This window comes from Serinus canaria, chromosome 7 (assembly GCF_022539315.1).
Source record: "Serinus canaria isolate serCan28SL12 chromosome 7, serCan2020, whole genome shotgun sequence".
In the NCBI taxonomy this organism is placed as follows: domain Eukaryota; kingdom Metazoa; phylum Chordata; class Aves; order Passeriformes; family Fringillidae; genus Serinus; species Serinus canaria.
Genome location: NC_066321.1, coordinates 22,459,539 through 22,483,417, shown reverse-complemented (window position 1 = coordinate 22,483,417; position 23,879 = coordinate 22,459,539). Strand labels below are relative to the sequence as shown.

The following is a 23,879-nucleotide window of genomic DNA, read 5'->3' as shown; positions in this document are numbered from 1 at the left end:
TGTTCTGATATTGTCTCTAAGCTTGCCATTTGTAGCCTGCTTTGTCTGTTGGCAGCACAGGGAGTCAGAAAAAATGGAGGAAAAACTCATTCTGCACTGAAATCAGCTTTGAAAATACAAATGATTGATGTGAATTCAGATTATTTTAACATGTATTTTATCAGAAAAATGTGATTTGATGGAAGATGAGCTTTTACAGCCAATGTTATATTGGCATTATAGCAGAAATGCATGAGGAAGAAAGTGTAAACTTTCTTTAAAGCACTGAGAAACAGAAATTAATCTGAACTGAAATTAATCTGAAATTAATCTGGGCATTAATCTGAACTTAGCATTTGAATGCTAAGTCAAATTCTTGTCAAATGAAAGTTTCATAAAAATTAATTTTAGTATCCTACACTTTCTCAAAGTGATTTAATGCAGAACAGTTTATCTCTGAGCCAATTTTTTTAGTACTGCTTTCGGTAGTAAACCAAGCATTTGTGCAATGTTGTATTACTTTTATGTTAAATGTTTTGTACAAAGTCTGTTTATGTTTTTATTGTTGTAGACTAGATGATTTCAAAATACAGAACGTGACATCTTTGCTCTCTTTAATTTCTAAGCTCTTTTCTAAATATATTGAAACTCACATACCTTATATTTTAAAAGAAAAATTAAAAGTTCCTTATTTGTAAATGTCCAGGTGAGAAAAGAACCAGAGAAAACTCCTGTACCAACAGTAATAATTGCCACAGACAAAGCCAAAGAACAAGAAAGAATAACAAGAACTACAGAAGAAATATCTACAAGACATGAGCAAGTGCACATTGCTCATGAACAGGTAAATAAATGCTACAATCTTCAGTTCATTGAGATCCCCTGGTTAATAAAATCTGTTAAATAACTTTCCTGTCCTTCTCTACAAAGAGAAGATTACTACACAAAAGCTTTTTGAAATAAGGAATTCCAGACCACAGTCTCTGCAGGTCCAGTGCTACTGACCTCAAACAGCTCTGCCTGCAGAGGAGTGAGCTGCCCTTCTTACAGAGCCTTCCAGCATTAGGGCTCTCATTGCCACAGTACACAGAATTTCATCTGGTGCTTAATGACAAATTTATCTCTGAAAGTGGATATCTGAACATAAATTCTAAGGGTTATTTTTCATGGTATGATTTGTAGTGTGGAGCTTGATTTAATGAAGTTCATATTTGTGTGAGGATGGAATACATCTGTTAGAGCATAGTGTGGAACCACTCAACTGATGGGGTTAGCTACTAAGTCAATAATACTAATTTCTATGCAAACAGTTTCTACAAAACATAATGGTATATTACAAACTAGGAGGTACAAAGTTTCTTCTCTCATTCAAATAAAAATCAATGCAATATATTAATGACTTTGCATGAACTTCTCTCTGCATATAAGACACTCTATAACTGGAGTACAAAGGTATTACTCCAATTCTGAAGTCATGTTTCTTTCTTCTTGACACACATTTAGAAACATTATCCTGCTTTCCAAAAAAGTTGTGCAATCATGACAACAGGCATAATCAATTACTATTTCTTTTTCTTTTTTACCATAAAAAATAGATAAGAAGGGAAGAAATGAAACCTTCAGTACCTAAGGTAGTAATTACTACTGATAAACCTAAAGCACCGGTCATAATATCGAAAAGTAAAGAAAGAGTTGCCACCAAACAAGAACAAGTGAGCATAACACGTGGAAAGGTGAATAGCACTGTTTTAGCCATATTTGGTTTTATCCTTTCTTCTTTGCAAACCTTCTCTTTTCCTCAAAAGATACTAACTATACATTTCCAGCTCACTTTTTCTGAGATTATTCCACTTACAAATTTTTAGATCTACTGCTAATTAGAGTAAATTATTTCATCGAAAATAAATGAAATAATTTATTATTTCATCTTGATCTTTCTCTCTTTTTTTCATTAATAGGATGCTCATAATTATCTTCTGACTGATGTTTGGAGTGAACTGACTGACTCCTGAAATTTTAACTTTTTTTTAATCATTACTTTTATTTAAATAGCTGCAAGGGTGTAACAATACTTATCACTATAATACAGAGAAGTGTGCAGTGTGCAGTGAACAAGGATCTAACCCTTCAATTCTCCTTCCCTGTTCCCATTTCAAAATGTTTTCTCATAGTTCAAATATCTTTCCAGACTGAATGTAACTGAAATTTTTATTTCTGCTATAAAAACTAGATTAAGAAGGAAGCTGAGAAAACTACTGTAGTTCCAAAAACAGTTGCCATTGCTAAAACCGAAGCACCAGTCACAGTGTCCAGAACTGGAGAAGAAATTACAGCCAATGCACTGCTACAATTTGGTTTATCTGCAATCCTTACATTTTAAGACCTACTTTGGTGCAACAGAATGCTCTCAAATGAATTCCTGAAAGCATACCCATTCAGTGGGATGGTTTTCAAGTAAAAGAGTCAGTAGGGTTAAGTTTCTAGCCCTGAAGAGGTTTATATCCCACCCTGCTAGGAAATGTCACACTTTAGGCTATAGTCTGATTTCTCTGTGACAGTCTCCTCTCTACCAGTGGCTTTTAAGCAACATTTACTTATTCAAATTTCTGACTCTGCAATTTTTTTTTCTGCTTGATGATTCCTTGTAATTTCATGGTTGTCAGATGAAACAACTTCTTTTTATTGAGGTATGAATTGCTCTTTGTACAGAACAAATTTTAACATCAATTCAGGTCTGTCCAGTTTGTTACTTATGACCATCAGACACTTGCTTTGTTCCAGTAGGATTCCCACAGTAGGAAAGATCTACAATACAGTCAGGAACTCTTACATGTGGAAGAAAAGCATAGTTGACAACAGCTGCTATTTAAAATCTATCTACCTACAGTGTAGTGCATTCATAAAATACTTTTATAAAATATAAGTAAATGAGTGAAACATATAAAACTCACTGAGAGGAGTCAAGACTGCTAGGTGAGCTCAGTCCCTTGTTATATGATGTAAATTTAGAGCCAAATTTAAGCCAGTATAAAAAATTATTTGGAAACAAACAGTAATACTGAATAAGAGGTTCCTGTTACCTAAACACTGCTTTAATAAGAAAACAAAATCTCTGGAAAGGATCGCATTTTGGCCTCACCTAAGAAATTTTAGTTTAAGCTGGTAATGTTTTTAAAATCAGTATGAAATTATCTTTTAGGGTTTTTTTTTTCCATTTACAAGGCATATATATCATATGCTCTGTTGCTCTGTCCAGATCAGTTATGACAGTAACAACCAGTTATTATCTACTGCTGGCTGGCTGGGCAGAAGTTTGGACCCTAATAACAAAGTTGACAGTATTTATGAGTTATTAGAAACAAATAGAAGTCCTGACACAAAAGCATTCTTTACAAATTATCAGATACCTCAGTCTCCCTTCTTTTGTAAAATCCTTTAAAATAGATCAGTACTGAATTAACAGATACACTTAATGCAAAAAATTTTATGGGTCTTACATTCAAATACATTCAAAACAGATGCTAGATGCATTTTTTGCATCCACAAGAGTTATACAGAGCTGATGAGCATACTTTAAAACTACACGCACATTCACCTACCTGCATACTCTTAGACAAGTGGACACAAATGTAGCTGTAAAGTATTAAAATTAGTCTTGCAGACAAATATTGATATGCATAAAACAAAGAAGCACAGATGTATCATGAATGTGCAGAGATAGCACTTAGAGAACATATTTGCATTTGAATTTACTGATTCTTAAGTATATTTACAGGTGCATACTTTTGATCTTTTCATCATGACTTTTGCAAAACCATACGACCTCTCTTTGGAATACACTCAACATTATGACTCTTTGTCATATACACAAGCCTTCAATGTAGTTATGAATATGTGTATAAATTCTGCTTATATTATTTGCAGACTCAAGCTGGAAAAAAGGCTGAAGCTGTAGCTACAGTGGTTGCAGCAGTTGATCAGGCACGTGTTCGATCACCCTGGCAACCAGAAGTAGCAGATGAAGCTTATGTAAAGGAGAAAACTTTGGAATATGGTTATAAAGAGCACACTGTGACAGACCATGGTTTGGAGGCCCCAGCAGAACGTCATGTTGTCACCAAAGAAGTCAAAACAGTCTATGTTCCTCCTGAGAAACACATCTCAACTCCTGAAAAGCAGGAAGTCCATATATCAAAGGAGGTTAGACTGTTTACATTACATTCTTTTCCAGAAACTACGTCCCACTGAAATCTGTTTCAGTTTAAAGAACAGCATCAGTTTCAACAACTTTTTTCCTTGCTTTGTGTAGATAAAAAGAACAACAGAACTTGAGAGAACCATTCACGTTGAGCCGCCGCGGCCTCGCACAGCGAGTCCTCACTTCACGGTCTCCAGAGTTGCTGTTCCTAAACCGGATCACACGTATGAGGTAAGCTGAAGCTGCATCCAAGAGGAGCAGCATGCTCATTTTCAGTAGCCAGTAGGTCATCCAGTCCATTTGGATTTTCCCCCCACACTCCAGTGTGGTGCTTCCCCAAGAGGAAGAGCTGTGTGTTCCTTGCAGTTATTTTTGTTGGCTTGTTTGACTAATAAAGAACACTACCCTAAAAAGACAAATTATTTACTAAAATACAAATTTTTATCATTATTTCTTATTTAAATAATCTTGTAAACTGTTTGAGGATTCAGCTTCACTACTTAATGACATACAGTGAACTTGTAGATATTTGTCATGCAAGTTATATTTTTCAAAGAGCAGAAGTATCCCTCTTTAATCTTATTATGTGCATCAGTTCACTCACACACTGCTTTTTTTTTTCCTTCCTAATTAATACATGCTAAGCCAATTTTTTTATTTAGAAAAAATCCAGACTGACTGCATAAAATGATACCATCAATTTTTATTCTTCCGTTTTTCTGCTGGGCTCCTTTACACAGTATTAACATTTTCCAGTTATTAATTTTCTCATTCAAGCATACTTTCTTTTCCTCTTCATCTGGAATTTAAAAAATATTTTTCCTCCAAATATGATTAAACACTGTTATAAATATTTTATTAAATATTTTGATGTATTTTTAAAAAGTTTTTCCACCTATAAAAAGATTTCAAAGTCTCTTCATTGGGAGACTTTGGGGATTCATTGGGGATTTCAAAGTCTCTTCATATTAATCATTGGGAGTTGTATAATTAGTAGTATTCTTTATTGCAGTATTAGACAGACTAAATGGAAATCTAAGGCTTCAAGTGAAGAAACGGAGAGAACATTTCTTGTGCTACACTTAAGAGCTTCTTGATCATTTAAAGATCAAATTCTATTTGAAAAAGAAAATATTTAAATGTTAGACAGATCAAAAATAATACAGGGATATTATATCTCTGGCATTCTGCTACTGCAATCTAAAACTACTACTCTTTCTACCTATAGCTTTTGCAGTGTCAAAACCAAGTAACTAAGGAAGTAACTGCTGCATATGCAATCTGCTCAAGAAATGCACTCTCTCCTTTGAAAATAAGACAGCAACAAAGCTGTAACTCTTTTTCTGCTCTTCCCTAGGTTTCAATAGCTGGAACTGCCATGGCTACTCTGGAGAAAGAGCTATCAGCTACTTCTGCTGCGCAAAAGATCACCAAGCCTGTGAAACCACCCCAGCTAAAGCCTCATGAAGTCAGGACAAAAGCAGAGCCAGCTGCCCCTCCAGAGTTTCCCTTTGGAGAGGCTGCTGAGACGTACAAGAGTCACTATGATGTTGAGACTAAAAAGGAGACAGGCATTAAAACTGAAGCAGTGCGGACAGAACACTTGGTGCTGCATAAAGAAGGTGAAGCCAAGGTATGTTTTTAAGCAAGCTTCTGTCACTTTGACTGACTTTCATCTTAAAAATATGGAATAACCTCACTTTTTTGCTGTCTTCTTATCACAATTTTCCACTTCTATAGCATTCTGCTGCCTTTTATTTTTTATTTGTTTTGGGCAAATCCTTGTTAGGACCTAACATTTACTTACGACATGCAAAGAGTTTTTTGATTTTTTAATTTATTTTCTTATTTAAATTATACTTTGTTCATTATTGTTCTCTAAACAACCTAGGTGACAGAAACTGCCAGAGTTCCTGTACCTGCAGAAATCCCTGCTACACCACCCACCTTGGTCTCAGTAAGTAATTTGTATATAGGGTAGGGGAGTTACAGTAGATTTTCAGCCATTCTCTTTTCTAATTTTTATTGCTTAATACTTAACCATTAAAAATTGGCTTTATATAATCATTTTGACTTTGCATTAGATTTACTCAGGCATATAATTTATCTCTGATACAAAGTCTTCTTGATGTTTTAATGGTAGTGATTCTTCACATTTATGTCACATAGTAGTTGATCTACCTGCACAAATATGAACCTACCTTTTAATGTTGTTAATAACAGCAATGTTCAGAGACCCTAAAAGCCAGTTTCAAATACTTCCCTTTGGAAAATGCCTTTTTTCCCCCTGCATTCATTGCTTCACAGAACAGTGTTTTGAACTAGACATTAAATTTTCCATTCAAACAGGTTTTAGATATTTAAGTATCTGTTTAGTATTGAAAAGATATACTGACTGTGATACTTAATTTTTGTCACACAGGGCCTCAAAAATAAGACTGTGACTGAAGGTGAGTCTGTCACTCTGGAGTGCCAGATATCTGGTCATCCTCAGCCTGCAGTGACATGGTACAGGGAAGACTACAAAATTGAGAGCTCAATGGACTTCCAGATCACTTTCAAAGCAGGACTTGCTCGCCTTGTGATTCGTGAAGCCTTTGCAGAGGACAGTGGAAGATTTACCTGCACTGCTACCAATAAGGCTGGGAGTGTCAGCACTTCCTGCCACTTACATGTGAAAGGTAAGTATATTCATAGAATCATAGAATTGTTGAAGTTGGAAAAGACCTTTGAGAGCATTGATTTCACTCACTAGCCCAAAACTTCCAAGTCCATCTCTAAACCGTATCCCTAGGTGCCACATCTACATGTCTTTTAAATACCCCCAGGGCAGAGGAGATATTTAAAAGTCAGCCCCACATGACTCATGGGCAACTTGTTCCATTGCTTGATAACCCTCAACAGCCTTTTTGGTGAAAGGTTTCCTTACATTCAAACTAAACCTCCCTTGCTGCAACTCAAGGACAGTCCCTCCTGTCACTGTAGGGAGTTAACTGTATATTGCTTGTAATGTATCTTGGACATTTAAAATATGGCTTGAGTTGTGTTCTGGGGTTATTAGGGAAAAGGGATGTCAGAATATGAGGAAAAGGCCAATAACTACATATTCTTTTTATGTCAACTGAACTCATTGCTTAAGGCCTATTAAGATATTTAAAATCCACTTTATCAAATTTGCCTTTTAGTTACTGAAGAAACTGAGACTCGAGAAACCATTTCTGAGAAGACTGTTACAGAAGAGAAACGGTAAAGTTACTTTTCCAAACAGACTGCTCCCATTGCAGTCATTGCATACTTGCATTCTGTTTTATGAGAGCTTCAGACATCAGCTCACTCCCCTGCACTGAAATCTCATTTCAGCTATGTGGAGACAAAGGACGTTGTAATGGAAGATGTCTCTGCTGCAGCAGAGGAAGTATCGGGAGAACCCGTACCTCCTTTCTTCATAAGAAAACCCATGGTACACAAATTAATTGAAGGTGGGAGCATTATTTTTGAATGCCAAGTAGGGGGCAACCCAAAGCCACATGTCTACTGGAAAAAAGGCGGAGTTCCTCTCACGACTGGCTACAGGTACTATGACTACAATGCCTAAAATCCATTTTAACATAATTTTTATGCATATTTAATTGGCAATGTCATAATTTGATTCCCTCAGTTATGCTGAGCCAAATAACATCCTGGTTTCTGTGAAATAAATTATCTTTTAATGTAAAAGTTATAGTCTCATGTCTTAATGTGTGACTTTAAAAGGTCATTAGTTTTTAAAATACAAATATTCAAAAGACTATAAAATAAGATATATGTTATAAGCAAATCAGGAAGAAGTTTTGTATTTGTTTATTTCTCTCTGTGCAATGTGTGCATCCTCTCTGTGTAAGTCTTATCTGTAGAAAGCAACATACTTTCTAGATCAGAAAAAATATAACATTTGTAGCATTCTTGAAATGATATGATGACCCATACTAGGACAAAGTGTGTGCACACAAAATATACCATTATATTGTGTCTGAGAACTAGACCTCTGATATTGGAACCTATTTATTTAGTGACAACAAAAAGACCAGTGTTCTACTTTCAGCATGGCTATTCTCCATATGCTCCTCTCTATGCTCATTCCTTCAGTGAGCATCGCCTGTCAAAGTTCCTCTTTTTGTGCCTTGTACAAGTTAGGAGTGTGTCTAACTGTAACTAAAAGCAAATTAACTAAAAATTCTGTCCATAATTATTGAGACTTTTTTACTTTTATGTTTTCTATAGATACAAAGTGAGTTACAAAAAAGAAACCGGGGAATGCAAACTTGAAATTTCCATGACTTTTGCCGACGATGCCGGAGAATACACCATTGTTGTTCGTAATAATCTTGGAGAAGCTTCTGCAACGGTCTCCTTACTAGAAGAAGGTACATTTTAGATTAAGGAAATGGGAACAATATTTCTTAAAATTACCTTCTAAATGGCAAAAAAAAATTTAAATTGTGCTGCAAATTCTGTGCAGCTCTAGTTTATTCAGTTCAAGAAATATAAAGGGAGATCTTGTGGCTCTGTTTCTGCAAGACAAAATATCTGACATCAGGCCCTTGAAGTTTGTACTTGTTTTCTCTATTCAGTCCAGTGAAAACCAAAAAATTTATCAAAATTAATCTGTTCTCAATTCTTAGCTGATTACGAAGCCTACGTAAAATCGCAACAAGAAATGATGTACCAAACTCAAATGACTGCATACGTACAGGAACCTAAAGTGGCTGAGGTAGCCCCACCCATTTCCTATGGCGACTTTGAAAAAGAGTATGAGAAAGAACAAGCTCTAATTAGGAAGAAAATGGCCAAAGATACAGTGATGGTCAGAACTTTTGTAGAAGATGAGGTATGTCTATCCCTCCATACTAATTTTGGGCACTGACATTTTACCATACAAATAATTTATTTGCAAGGTCATTATTTAACACAGAAAACTAAACTAACGGTCTTGCTTTTCTATATAGGAATTCCATATTTCTTCTTTTGAAGAAAGACTTATCAAGGAAATTGAACTCAGAATTATTAAGACTACTTTACATGAACTTCTCGAAGAAGATGGAGAGGAGATGATGGTTGATATTTCTGAATCTGAAGCTGTAGAAGCAGGATTCGATTTAAGATTAAAGAACTACAGAACCTTTGAAGGGACAGGAGTCACCTTCCATTGCAAGACATCTGGATATCCATTGCCAAAGGTATGCCAAATCTGTGTAACTCCTTTTTTTGTAAATCATTTGATGCTCTACTTGAAAAAAATCCCTTAACATCTCATTGTCAGACATTCTACATTCTGCATAGGAAACAGTGACTTTCAAAAGAAATTCAGTCTTCTGATTTGATATCAAGCTGAATTTTCCTTTTGTCCCTTACTAGAATAGAGTTAGGTTGGTTAGCCAGTTTAGAGGTAGGATTTACCAATTAAGTTGGTCTTGATTCTGAGTATCTCTGAGGTAGCCCAGACCAGTGGGGAACACAGTAGCAGTCCAGTCGAGGTTACTTTGCTCTTCATCGAAATGGGCTTTACATCCGTTTCTAGCTCCAAAACTTGTCTTTCAGGTTGCTATGCAAACATCTTACACTAGTCTCACCTATTTCAAGTAAAAATGTTAATGTTTAATACATATATGGTGGGCTGTGACGTTTTCCAGCCGAAAAACTGCAAGTTGTTATATCTCGTATTTACTAGTCATTAGTGGATCTATGCCTTTAGCAGAGCTCACACAGCAGTCTACTGTTTCTTTCCATGCAGGTGGCATGGTACAAGGATGGCAAACGGATAAGACATGGAGAGCGCTACCAGATGGAACTCCTGCAAGATGGCAGCGCCACTCTGCGTTTACCTGTTGTTTTACCTGAGGATGAAGGAATTTACACTGTCTTTGCCAGCAATATGAAAGGAAATGCCATTTGCTCAGCAAAACTCTATGTTGAGCCAGTTGCACCTACAGCAACTCCAGGCTATATGCCAGGACCTGAAGTTATGAGAAGATATAGGTAGGTACACAAAAATATAATTTTATGAGACTTCAATCTGCTGTGATAGTCCAAAAGCTCATTACATAGCAGTTAAATAAGCTTATGCTATTGGAGTTTGTGCACCTCTAGAAAAGTTCTAAATGCTGTTTTCATAACTCATATAGATTTATGTGCTAACTTTTTTCCTGGTTTTCCCATTTAATAAGCAATGCAGTTCCCAGAGTACAATAATTCATATGCAGTTCCAGCTGCAATATCAGACTTACAAGCTCAATAACCATATTTGTTTGTTAAAGTGCTTACATTTTTGAAAAAATATCTTCTGCACTTGGAGTTTTAGTGTGGCATGCAAGTATTTTTTTCTGCCCTTGATGTAGCTGTATTTCTATGACAGAAAAATTAAGCATTGCCATTTCCTGTGTTCAGTCTCCATATGCATACACACCCATGCACAAACGTACACAGGATTACACAATCCTATTTTGATCTGTGCACTATCCAAACCCAAAAATTTCTTTGGCCATAGTGTACCCTAAAACTCACCTCTAAAACTCCCATCAAAAACCTAAAGAAAATTGATTACAAATATTTTTTTCCCAATTTCTCCCATATATAAGTTGGCTAAACTCTTTAAAACAAATTATGCAAAAGGCAAAGGTTGAAATCTATTTATCAAGTCAGTCCACTGCTATATGACATTGCCATACACATCTGTCTTATCTTTTCCTTCCAGGTCTATCTCTCCACGGTCTCCAAGCCGGTCTCCTGCCCGCAGCTCTCCTTCTCGTTCTCCTGCCCGGAGATTAGAAGAAACTGATGAAGGGCAACTAGAGAGACTGTATAAGCCAGTTTTTGTGCTGAAACCCACATCATTTAAATGTTCACAGGGGCAGACAGCAAGATTTGACTTAAAAGTTGTTGGCAGACCTATGCCAGAGACATACTGGTTCCATAATGGTACATCAGCCTCATTTTCATGAAGAAATAATATTTTAAAAAGTTTTTTATGTCTCATTGAGACTGTCTTGATTGCAACTGTTTTCTTTTCATCTGTATCTGCAGGCCAACAAGTGATTAATGACTACACCCATAAAATAGTGATTAAAGAAGATGGTACCCAGTCATTGATCATTGTTCCAGCAATGCCTGAAGACTCTGGAGAATGGGCTGTCATTGCTCAGAACAGGGCAGGCAAAGCTTCAGTCTCAATGACACTGACTGTAGAAGGTATCTTCTGTATTTTCTATTATATTCTGCATATCATGTTATTTTTAGCAGTCTGATGAGTATTTCTTATTTAAAATCATGACTTTTTCATTTCTTCTTGTGATAATTTACATTTGCTCTTCCAGCTAAGGAAGACCTAGTCAGACCACACTTTGTGGAAAGGTTGAGAAATGTCAGCGTGAAGGAGGGCTCTAGACTGGAGATGGCAGTGAAAGCTACTGGTAACCCTAATCCTGACATCGTATGGCTCAAGAACAGTGACATCATTGTGCCTCACAAATACCCCAAAATAAAGTAAGGATTGTTATTACATTTAAATCTATTGAAATTTAAATTTTATTTACATTTTGTTTAATTTTATTTAAAATACTCTATATAAGTTCAGTAGTAAATAACCACCATCCTGCAAAATGCTTCCTGCAGTTTCACAGAAGGGATTCACTAGGGGCTTTTGCATTGCAGCAGGATTACAGATATAAAATATCTTGTAGGATTTACTCAATATTTTTCCAGCCTTTGTTTTCGTAGTTTCTAAAAGCCATCACAGAGATTTACTAAACTTTTCTCTGTCTCTGATTTTGAAGACCTCTGCAGGCAAAACTACCACAGAATTTAAGACTGGTTTTTATTATTCTTCTCTGTTTGATTCTTAGGCACTGCACTCCCAAACATGAATAAACATAAACAAAATGTTTCTTGCCTCCAGAGATTTACCTTTGGAGGCTTTGAACTGATTTGGAAGAAAGGCAAAAATGAATGACAAAGAAGGGGAAAATAATTAATTGTTTTTTTAATATTTCAGGATTGAGGGAACCAAAGGGGCAGCTGCCCTTAAAATTGAATCTACTGCCAGGCAAGATGCTGCATGGTATACTGCTACTGCTATCAATAAAGCTGGACGGGACACTACCCGCTGCAAAGTAAATGTTGAAGTTGAACACACAGAACCTGAACCAGAAAGGAAATTAATAATTCCAAAAGGAACTTACAAAGCCAAGGAGATTGCAGCACCGGAGTTAGAACCTCTCCATCTGCGTTATGGTCAAGAGCAATGGGAGGAAGGAGATCTCTATGACAAAGAAAAGCAACAGAAACCATTTTTTAAGAAGAAGCTCACATCTTTAAGGCTCAAACAATTTGGACCAGCCCACTTTGAATGCAGGCTTACACCAATTGGCGACCCAACCATGGTGGTGGAGTGGTTGCACGACGGCAAACCCTTGGAAGCAGCCAACAGACTCCGCATGATCAATGAGTTTGGGTACTGCAGCCTGGACTATGGGGTGGCCTATTCCAGGGACAGTGGAGTGATTACTTGCAGAGCAACTAACAAATATGGTACAGACCACACCTCTGCTACTCTGATCGTGAAGGATGAGAAAAGTCTTGTGGAAGAATCCCAGCTGCCAGAAGGCAAAAGGGGACTCCAGCGAATTGAAGAGTTAGAAAGAATGGCCCACGAGGGTGCTCTACCTGCTGTTGCACTGGACCAAAAGGAAAAACAAAAACCAGAAATCGTTTTGGTTCCTGAACCTGCAAGAGTCCTTGAAGGTGAAACAGCACGATTCCGCTGCCGTGTGACTGGCTATCCTATGCCCAAGGTCAACTGGTACCTCAATGGACAGCTCATCCGTAAAAGCAAAAGGTTTAGACTCCGTTATGATGGAATCTACTACCTGGATATTGTGGACTGCAAATCATATGACACAGGAGAGGTGAGAGTCACTGCAGAGAATCCAGAAGGTTTCATTGAACATAAGGTGAAACTTGAGATTCAGCAGAGGGAAGACTTCAGATCTGTTCTCCGTCGTGCTCCTGAACCCAAACATGAGCCTGTAGTTACAGAACCTGGGAAACTTCTGTTTGAGGTACAGAAGGTAGACAAACCTGCAGAGCCAACAACCAAAGAAGTGGTGAAGCTGAAAAGGGCTGAAAGAATCACTCATGAAAAGCTTTCAGAGGAATCTGAAGAGCTGCGTAGTAAATTCAAGCGCAGGACAGAAGAGGGCTACTATGAAGCCATTACAGCTGTGGAACTTAAATCTCGCAAGAAAGATGAATCATATGAAGAAATGCTAAAAAAGACAAAAGAAGAACTTCTTCACTGGACCAAAGAGATTCCAGAGGAAGAGAAGAAAGCACTTCCTCCTGAAGGTAAAATCACCATTCCAACATTCAAACCAGAGAAGGTGGAGCTTAGTCCAAGCATGGAGGCTCCCAAGATACTTGAACGAATTCAAAGCCAGACTGTAGCCCAAGGAACAGACGTACACTTCCGTGTGAGAGTGGTGGGAAAACCTGATCCTGAATGCCAGTGGTTCAAAAATGGTGTTCAGATTGAAAGGACTGATCGTGTGTACTGGTACTGGCCTGAAGATAACGTTTGTGAATTAGTTATCAGAGATGTGACTTCTGACGATTCCGCCAGCATCATGGTGAAAGCAGTCAATATAGCTGGTGAAACGTCTAGCCATGCTTTCCTGTTAGTACAAGGTAATTTCAATTCTTTTACTCATCCTACTGCTCATCATAGTGTGTTGAGTCTGTTTGGTCAGTGCACTGCTGATTGTTATATATTGTTTTGCAGCCAAGCAGTTAATCACCTTCACCCAGAAGTTACAAGATGTTGTTGCTAAAGCAAGAGACTCCATGGCAACATTTGAATGTGAAACATCAGAGCCCTTTGTCAAAGTGAAATGGTTTAAAGATGGAATTGAGATTCATTCTGGAGACAAGTACAGGATGCACTCAGACAGAAAGGCTCACTTTCTTTCTGTATTAACAATTGACATGTCTGATGCAGAGGACTACAGCTGTGCGCTGGTTGAAGATGAATCTGTAAAAACCACTGCAAAGCTTACTGTTGAAGGTAAGAAGCATACAACTCAGTAGCATGGTGCTGTTAAAGTGAAATCAGCTTCAGAAAGGAATAAAATTATTTAAACAGATATCTCACACCCTAAGAGATGTGGAGCTGCTTTCATACTTTTGGAATCCAGTACAAAAGTTTAGAAATGGTTACATTATATATTTATATATATTCCCTTAGGCTCATTTATTAACTTTTTTTTTTCTTCAGGAGAATCTAATCAAACTTATTTACAAATGTAATTATTTGCCTTTAGGTGCTGCAATTGATTTTATTAAAGAACTTGAGGATGTTGAAGCACCAGAATCCTTCTCAGCTGAACTTGAATGTGAGGTTTTCCCAGAAGATGCGGAGGGGAAATGGTATCATGGTGATGTTGAACTCACTTCTAGTCTTAAACATGTGATTGCATCCCGCCGTGGTCGCCAGACCCTCACTATTAAAGATATTAATAAAGACGATCAAGGAGAATATAGTTATGTTGTTGATGGAAAAAGGACTCAATGCAAACTGAAGATGAAGCGTAAGCATTTCTTACATTGTCTCTATACTATCATTTTTCTATTTTATAGCATGATTATAGCTGCATCATTGCATCCCATAATGCTCAATATTCATAATGTTCAATATTCATAATGTTCAATATTCTGCCTCTTATACACATTAATTAATTAACTTCATTTAATTCCACAGCTCGTCCCATGGCAATTCTTCAAGGACTTACTGATCAAAGAGTCTGTGAGGGAGATATCGTGCAACTTGAAGTCAAAGTCTCCCTAGAAAATGCAGAAGGTGTCTGGATGAAAGATGGCCAAGAAATTCAGTCAAGTGACCGCATTCATATTGTGCTGGATAAACAATCACATATGTTGCTCATAGAAGATGCCACAAAGGAAGATAGTGGCACTTACTCTTTTAGTGTTCCTGATCTTGAGCTGTCAACCACTGGACAGATCACAGTTTACAGTAAGTCACTATGATGATTTTGAAGGTGTGTTTGATTTTTGGCTCCTTTAGGATTATTTTTTAAAGATATAGTTTTTCTCATGATGAATATTTTTGTAACTTGGCAGGTGTGGAAATAGTGGTGCCTCTAGAAGATCTTCATGTAATTGAAGGAACAAAAGCCATCCTTGAATGTAAAGTTTCAGCACCTGATGTGTCCTCCTCCAAATGGTACCTAAATGATAACCAAATAAAGCCTGATGACCGTGTGCAAGCTGTATGTAAAGGTGCCAAACAGAGGCTAGTGCTCACCAGAACCCACGCATCAGATGCAGGACGCTATAAGCTGATGGTTGGCAAAGTGGAAACTAGCTGCAATGTCACAGTTGAAGGTTGGTGTTTCTTAATAAGCACAGTTCTTTGTGAAATGATTTCTTTGAAAACAAAACTAGTGGAAACAAGTAATAAATTTATAATTCATTCTTTTCCTAGAAATTGAGATTATTAGAGGTCTTCATGACATCACCTGCACTGAAACACAGAATGTGTCCTTTGAGGTGGAGCTCTCCCATTCAGGGATTGATGTAATTTGGCATTTCAAAGGCCAATCCATACAGGCCGGTCCTAAATATAAGATTGAAGCACGTGGCAAAATATACAAATTGACAGTGGTGAAGATGATGAAAGATGATGAAGGAGAATATGTGTTTTATGCTGGAGAGAAGAAAACATCTGGGAAGCTTATAGTAGCAGGTTAGTAGTGTTAAAGTCCAAGGTTATTATTTCCCTGTATTTAGAAAGGACGCAATGGACTTGGAGCAATAGTGCTGTTCCAGTGGGAGTTTGTCTTTAATTTACCCTTTTTTTTAATGTTCTCCTTGCCTTTACCCTTATCTTTTGTGATTAGTATAATTTGAATTCTCAAATCTGCTGTGTTAATATACTTTGCTAGATCAGAAGCACAGTATGAAATGCTGTATTATGCTTTTGATGTAATTACTGTAAAAAAGAGCTTTTGTCCTGTGTGTTCTCAGTATACCTGTGCTGATGATAGAATAAAAGAAGATAGAAATAAGAAGATAGAATATTTTTGTAATGTTCAGGTCATATTCTATTCCTGATTTTTCCCAGAGCTCAGAATGACTATGGGCAGGTAGCACATCAGGGCAAAGAATTCCAGCATCTACTTTTCATTTCTGTTTGGGGGAAAGCTGAACAGCAACACAACAAAAGAACATGCTTTTTCTTCCCAACAGGCGGTGCCATTTCAAAGCCTCTCAGTGACCTGACTGTGGCTGAGTCCCAGAGAGCTGTTTTTGAATGTGAGGTGGCCAATCCTGAATCAGAGGGCCAGTGGCTGCAAAATGGTAGACCACTAGCTACGACAGATCAGTACCGTGCTGAATCTGATGGTGTAAAAAGAAGGCTTGTTATCCCTGCCACAAAACTGGAGGATATGGGGGAATACAGCTATGAAATAGCAAGCTCAAAGACATCTGCCAAACTGAAGGTTGAAGGTCAGCATTTTTTATAACTAACTGATGTCTTTGAGACTTATTCCAGCATCACTCACTCTGTCTTGGACCAGGCCTTATGACACAAGCAAAATCAAATAAATTGAATAAAAAACCCCAAACAAACAAAGCTCTGAGCCTACAACAACAACAATGACAAAAACTAAACACACAAATCCCCAACCAACCAACCAACCAACAACAGACAAACAAAACAGACAAATAAAACCCCAGAAACCAAACATTTCTCATGGATACAATGAGTAAAGCTTTAATGCTGTGTTCCCAGCACACCACTTTGCTGGAAACTGTACAAATTACTACATGCATAAAATGAAGCACCATTATTCAGTTTTATTAAAATTATTATATTTACCATAGGCTTTAATTTTGATCTATTTTGTCATGTTTTTTTTTTCTATTTTCTTCCTTTTTTTCCCCTAGCTGTTAAGATAAAGAAGACACTAAAGAACTTGACTGTGACAGAATCACAGGAGGCAGTTTTCAGTGTAGAACTGACCCACCCTGATGTGGAAGGAGCTCTATGGATTAAAAATGGTGTTGAACTTGAATCAAGTGACAAATATGAAATTACAGTGAAAGGAACTGTTCACACACTGAGAATCAAACATTGTGTTGTCACCGATGAGTCTGTTTACAGCTTTAAACTTGGAAAAATAGGAGCAAATGCCAGACTTCATGTGGAAAGTAAGCCATTCTGGTTTGAATATTTGCTGTAATGTGTGTTTTGAAATTCATATCATACACAGTGCTGAATTTTTTTTGTTAACTTTTTTCCTCAAGCTGTCAAGATCATCAAAAAGCCAAAGGATGTGACTGCTTTGGAAAATGCTGTTGTCTCATTTGAATTGAGTGTTTCCCATGATACTGTACCAGTCCGGTGGTTCCATAAAAATATTGAGCTTAAACAGAGTGATAAATACAAGATGATCTCTCAAAGGAAAGTTCACAAGCTTATGCTGCATAACATATCTCCTGATGACGCTGGGGAATACACAGCTCTTGTTGGGCAAATCGAGTGCAAAGCAAAACTGTTTGTGGAAAGTAAGTATTGTAAGAAAGTAGTTATTACAAATTGTTACACCAACACTGAGCAACTTGACCTGACACTTCCTAGCCTCTTACCCTTGGTTTTTTGCAGTCTTCCAAACATACTAACTTTCAGAAAATTTTCTCTTTTTTCCTCCTACTTTTAGGCATACATATCACAAAGACCATGAAAAATATTGAGATCCCTGAGACCAAAACTGCCTCTTTTGAATGTGAAGTTTCTCATTTCAATGTGCCAGCTGTCTGGTTGAAAAATGGTGTAGAGATTGAAATGAGTGAAAAGTTCAAAATAGTTGTCCAAGGGAAACTCCATCAGCTCAATATAATGAACACAAGCAGTGAAGACTCTGCAGAATACACTTTTGTCTGTGGAAATGATAGAGTCAGCGCAACCCTGACTGTAAAACGTATGTAAAAATTAAATTATCCAGAATGTTTTAGAGTTACCAGTAATAAGTTTGTGTTAACACATGGACTTAATGAAATTCTGACAAAAGCAGAAGACTGTAGAGGTGTTTCTAAGCAACACTAAATAGTTTCAACAGCATTCTTTAAAGAGATACAGAAGTGGTGAACCTGAAAGTCAGATCCTGTGTTCTTCTCTTTAGGCTAATATGCCTAAATGCCTGGTCATCATAGGAGACCAAATTTGGATTCCTTAGTCATTCAGTAGTTGTGGGACATTTAATTGTAATACTGATTCCGAACACAAAATGTATTTTTCAATACTTCCAAAATCTTCTTAAAGAAGTTGAAGCATCTCCAATCTGGTTAGCATGCATTTAAAATGAAGTAAAACAATGGAAAAAGGCAAACCATGTCCATTCCTTTCCTTTTAGCCATCCTAATTACCTCCATGCTAAAAGACATCAATGCTGAAGAGAAAGATACAATAACCTTTGAAGTTACTGTTAATTATGAAGGCATCTCATATAAATGGTTAAAGAATGGAGTAGAAATAAAATCGACTGATAAATGCCAGATACGAACAAAGAAGCTTACACACTCCCTCTCCATAAGGAATGTGCATTTTGGTGATGCAGCAGAATATACTTTTGTTGCTGGAAAAGCAGCTTCATCAGCCACTTTATATGTGGAAGGTATTTGCTCTCTTGATTTGCATGTTTAGCGATTTCTCGGGCTTAAATAACATCACAGCCCTCACTCTACTTTTTTCTGCCCTAGCTCGTCACATTGAGTTTAGGAAGCACATCAAAGACATCAAAGTGGTGGAGAAGAAGAGGGCTATTTTTGAATGTGAAGTTTCAGAACCTGACATTCAGGTCCAGTGGATGAAGGATGGGCAAGAACTCCAGATTGGTGATAGGTAAATTATTTCTTCTACACCATATTAACTGCTGGTGTGTGTTTTCCCCCAGGAAATATCTAGCTCACTTTCTTTTCTGATGTGCTCAGGATGAAGGTTCAGAGAGAGAAATATGTCCATCGCCTCATCATCGCTTCCACAAAGATGTCTGATGCTGGTCAGTACACTGTAGTAGCAGGTGGAAACACATCCAGTGCCAATTTGATTGTGGAAGGTCGTGACATTCGTATCAAAAGTGCCCAGAAAGATATTCAGGTAAGGCCTATACCGATGAAAAAACATTTCATAGCTTTGTCACTCAAAAGATAATGCAAGGGAAGAGCAACAATATCTAACCAGAGAGAGTCGTAGTACAAATATCTGTAATCATAAGGTTAGAACCTTCACCTAAGAAACTGGAAAGTGAGACCAGAGGAAAAAACCAATATTACTTCTATTATTTGTTCTTTTTTAAAGGTCATTGAGAGACAAAGAGCTGAAATTGAATTTGAAGTCAATGAAGATGACATTGAACCACAGTGGTACAAGGATGGTATTGAGATCAACTTCCAGTATGAGGAAAGATACAAATATGTGGTGGAAAGGAGAGTCCATCGAATGAGCATCTTTGAAACCACTTACTCTGACGCTGGGGAATATACTTTTGTTGCAGGACGGAACAGGAGTTCTGTTATTCTTTATGTGAATGGTATGTGGCCCCACAAACAATGTTTTCACTGTATTTATTACTCAGTGGTTTTCTGATTTTTATATGGCTTCTCTGGAATTCTAACTCTTCCAAGGAAAAAAAATTCAAAAAGATCACTTGGAACACTACAGAATTCCTCATGTACGCAGATGTTTCTTGCCCTATTGAAGTAGCTGGCTAGTGGATGAAAATACCATAGCAGTTTTTTTCCTATGGTATTTTTTTAGGCCGGAAAATTCTTGAGTCTAAATAAAACTACTTTGTTCATATGGACAGACATGCCTTTCTAGAGTGATCAACCTCACAATTCTTGGACATGTTTTGACAGAAACACTTACACCAACACAGTTAATTATGTTTAAGGCACTTGCTGCTAAATCATTCCCCCTGTATCAAGGATGAGGGCAGATTTTCGTAGACACAAAACATTAGGAATTATAAGGGGTTGTTTTGGTTGTTTAATTCTTTGCAAGTAGTTTTCAGTCACTAATAACATCAATAATGAGATTTCTCTCTCTTTCCCTCTTTCTCCTATCTCTCTTTGCCACCTCACTTTCCCCCAATTTTCAGCTCCAGAGCCACCCCAGATTATTCGGGAGCTAGAGCCAACTACTGTGGAGTCTGGCAAACCTGCCCGCTTTTGTGCCATTGTATCAGGCAAACCCCAGCCCAAAATATCCTGGTACAAAGATGATCAACAGCTTTCTCCAGGCTTCAAGTGCAAATTTCTTCACGATGCACAAGAATATACTCTATTGCTGATTGAAACTTTCCCTGAAGATGAAGCAGTGTACACCTGTGAAGCAAAAAATGACTATGGAGTAGCTACAACTTCAGCTTCACTTTCAGTCGAAAGTGAGTTTCCCATGCTCTTAACAGCGTTTGTGAAATGAAATTTTCACTCTTCATCTTTAAAAATCACTTTTTTCTCTTTTTCTTTAGTCCCAGAAGTTGTCTCTCCAGAGCTGGAAATGCCAGTGTATCCACCTGCTGTCATAATACCACTACGTGACACTGTTACATCTGAGGGACATTCTGCTTGTTTTCAGTGCAGAGTTACTGGAACAGGTGGGTTTAATGACATCCTATACATCTCTCCACCTCTCAAAATTTTTTCATCTTGAACTCAGTAAAAAGTTCAGCAATATCTGTGCTCAGATCAGTCTTCCCTTAGAAGTACAGATATTTGATACACACACACAGCCAAGTGTTCCTGACAAGTTACAGTTAAGCACATCAAAGCATGGAAGTTTTAAACTGTCATAAACATATTAAGTGTTCCTAAAAATATATGTTTATCATAATTTCTCTTAGTTTATCTTTGGAAGCTTCTCGGCATTTTAAATGCTAACTGATGTTGGAAAACTGTCAGTGAGTAAGATGCAGAATTTCATGGGACAAAAGCAGTACTAGTCAAATGAACATGATGGAATTTCTGGAGACACACACTGCCATGTCCTTAACTACACTAACTGACAGAAACTGTGACTCTACCATTCTCTTAATATTTCTAAGTATCATTCTGCAAACACTAAACTCTGGTTACTTTCTTTATCCAACATAAAAAGTGTTTGCTAATTGTCCTTTAAAGTGTAGATTTTACTTAAATAAATTTTTTTCAATTTAGATACATAGAATGTCATTCTGCAATTAAAATATCTTTTTCCTTAACACACAGTCAAATAAAGCTACTTTTCTCAACTTAGCAAATGGCCTTGAGTATGACTGCTAGTGAAATATTCACATAGTAAACTGCAGAGTAAGATCCAGTTCACAACCCAAAGAATTTAAAATTATTAATTATTTCAAGACAAAGAAAACTCCAAATTCAAAAATAATCCTATGTGGCAGCTCTATAAAAATCAATACAAGTTGGTTATACACATATATATGCAAATATATATAATTTGCATTACCATCCCTTGAAATAAAACTCCATTTTTTTTTTTTAAAAAAAAGCTTTAGAACAAATCTGATTCTGCTTCAGAAAATACATGTTGTAAATACTGGCCCACCCTTTGTGCAATGCATGCTAGTGTAATTTATTTCTAAATAGAATTGTATTTATGTGAATGTGGAAGCTTCATTTACAGCACAGAATATAAGGATCCTTTCCTCTAGATCAGCCACCATAGAATCATTTAGGTGGAAAAAGATCTCAAAGATCATCAAGTCCAACTATTAACCCAGAACTGCCAAGTCCAGAAATAAGCCATGTCTCTAAATGCCAAATCTACGTGGCTTTTAAATACCTCCAGGAACTGTGACTCTACCACTTCACTGGGCAGCCTGCTCCAATGCCTGACAACCCTTGCAATGAAGAAATTTTTCCTATTGGAAATCTCCTTTATTGAATACTCTATCCAAATGCATTTGCATACCTCTCACTTGTGTTACAAAAACCTTTTCTGTTAGGTTAGGTAACACATGATTGCAAGTACAGTTGTTTAATGGTAGGCATTGTGCAACTGGCTATTGAAAACACTCCTCTGATAACAGTAATAGCACACTACTTGAGTAACAACATAGGATTCATGATGTAGTACAGTCACAGATGGAGAGAGAGAAAAAAAATCTGCTTTAATTCACTCCTAAAATCTGCTAATAATCTGCTTTAATTCACTCCTATGTCTACAAGAATCTGTACATTTTATATAGGAATATGGAAATCTTTCTTGAGAAATATGACAAGTAATATATGCAACAAAAAGAGGGAAGGTGCTGTGCTTAGCAGAAGAATGATCTGTTTTAATTTCTTAACCTAACTCAAGCTAGATATTTTAAAGCCTGTTTAATCATTCAACTGTACCAAAATCACATTTTAAAAAAGATAATTTCTCTGACTTTACCCACACCAAAATATTTTCAAATTCTTACACTAATGGAGTCAATTGATTGACTCTGTTGACACAACAGAGTTATTGATTTTTACTCAATAATATATCAGCACTAGAATCAGTTTTCCCACACAAATATTTCCAGTGCACAAATCAAAACCTAAAGCAATCAGTAGGTCACTTTCCACTCATCATACTTCACCAGAATAATACAAGGCACATTTAAATTTAGATGTTTGAGTTCACTACTTTTGAAAGATATAAATATAAAAATAGCATTTACTTGCTAGTATAATTTCATAACTTTGACCTTTTTGCTTTCTATCTTTTGCCTGAGCAGATCTGAAAGTGTCCTGGTACAGCAAAGAGAAGGAGATCAAGCCATCACGTTTTTTTAGAATGACTCAGTTTGAAGACACTTACCAGCTGGAGATTGCTGAAGCTTATCCAGAGGATGAAGGAATCTATACCTTTGTGGCGAGTAATTCTGTAGGCCAAGTGACCAGCACTGCCACCTTGAAGTTAGAAGGTACACTATACCATTAAAGAAGTTGTCTTGTTCAGGTCATGTTCCAATAATCATCTTAATATACACTGATACTGATATGTGAGTTGTTGTCTGTCACGTTGTCTTTTAACTCCATTAATTGCTGCCATTTACAATGTCCACAGCTTACATTTATGTCTCCAAAATATATGTCATGAACAGAAAAAAGTGTTTCAAGATTTTTTCATGTTCCATGTCCCCTTTTCATTTACTCCAGTCTTAAAATCTGTCATGCACCAAAGATGGTAAAAACCTTCTAATGGACTTTTTTTGCTTACATACTCTTTGATTTGCCTTGTGAAGACAATCTAGTAGTTTTTGTATGAAATAAATTACTTTGAAGGTTTCAAAAAGCATCTCAAATAGAGGTATGTAACAGGTACTTGGGTAACTGAAAAGAAATCATTCACGTTCATATGAATTAGTGAAACATTGCTCAAAATTTTAGAGCAGAGGTACTGTTTGGAGAATTTGCTGTTCTATATTGTTCTGGATATTATTTAACCATAAATATTTTGTTTTCTTTTTGCATTAGATTTTATAAATGATGAATGAGAATAATTCATGCTGTTAAGTTGTGAGTTAGAAAAAAAAACTTGAATGAGAGAAAAAATTCATTGTAGCGTAGAGTAAGGAATTAAAAGTTGGCATGCTTCTTTTCAGGATTTAAAAATGTTGAA

The 23,879-nt window shown here is 36.8% G+C and overlaps 1 protein-coding gene across 1 annotated transcript in view; it reads left to right on the top strand.

Moving 5' to 3' along the window:
- TTN (titin) overlaps positions 1–23,879 on the top strand; it is a 238,989-nt gene that overhangs the window by 12,306 nt on the left and 202,804 nt on the right. Inside the window, exons 10-43 of the mRNA XM_050976633.1 lie at positions 686–823; positions 1,575–1,712; positions 2,210–2,324; positions 3,881–4,179; positions 4,289–4,408; positions 5,535–5,810; positions 6,069–6,134; positions 6,600–6,858; positions 7,363–7,423; positions 7,538–7,750; positions 8,438–8,580; positions 8,839–9,044; positions 9,163–9,393; positions 9,948–10,192; positions 10,908–11,131; positions 11,237–11,401; positions 11,527–11,695; positions 12,204–13,894; positions 13,989–14,270; positions 14,527–14,793; positions 14,964–15,236; positions 15,344–15,607; positions 15,708–15,968; positions 16,472–16,732; positions 17,174–17,437; positions 17,534–17,794; positions 17,947–18,207; positions 18,640–18,900; positions 18,986–19,127; positions 19,217–19,382; positions 19,584–19,815; positions 20,386–20,670; positions 20,758–20,883; positions 22,993–23,181. Of these exons, the coding sequence (XP_050832590.1) occupies positions 686–823; positions 1,575–1,712; positions 2,210–2,324; positions 3,881–4,179; positions 4,289–4,408; positions 5,535–5,810; positions 6,069–6,134; positions 6,600–6,858; positions 7,363–7,423; positions 7,538–7,750; positions 8,438–8,580; positions 8,839–9,044; positions 9,163–9,393; positions 9,948–10,192; positions 10,908–11,131; positions 11,237–11,401; positions 11,527–11,695; positions 12,204–13,894; positions 13,989–14,270; positions 14,527–14,793; positions 14,964–15,236; positions 15,344–15,607; positions 15,708–15,968; positions 16,472–16,732; positions 17,174–17,437; positions 17,534–17,794; positions 17,947–18,207; positions 18,640–18,900; positions 18,986–19,127; positions 19,217–19,382; positions 19,584–19,815; positions 20,386–20,670; positions 20,758–20,883; positions 22,993–23,181 (8,554 nt within the window). The remainder of the gene's footprint in view (positions 1–685; positions 824–1,574; positions 1,713–2,209; positions 2,325–3,880; positions 4,180–4,288; positions 4,409–5,534; positions 5,811–6,068; positions 6,135–6,599; positions 6,859–7,362; positions 7,424–7,537; positions 7,751–8,437; positions 8,581–8,838; positions 9,045–9,162; positions 9,394–9,947; positions 10,193–10,907; positions 11,132–11,236; positions 11,402–11,526; positions 11,696–12,203; positions 13,895–13,988; positions 14,271–14,526; positions 14,794–14,963; positions 15,237–15,343; positions 15,608–15,707; positions 15,969–16,471; positions 16,733–17,173; positions 17,438–17,533; positions 17,795–17,946; positions 18,208–18,639; positions 18,901–18,985; positions 19,128–19,216; positions 19,383–19,583; positions 19,816–20,385; positions 20,671–20,757; positions 20,884–22,992; positions 23,182–23,879) is intronic.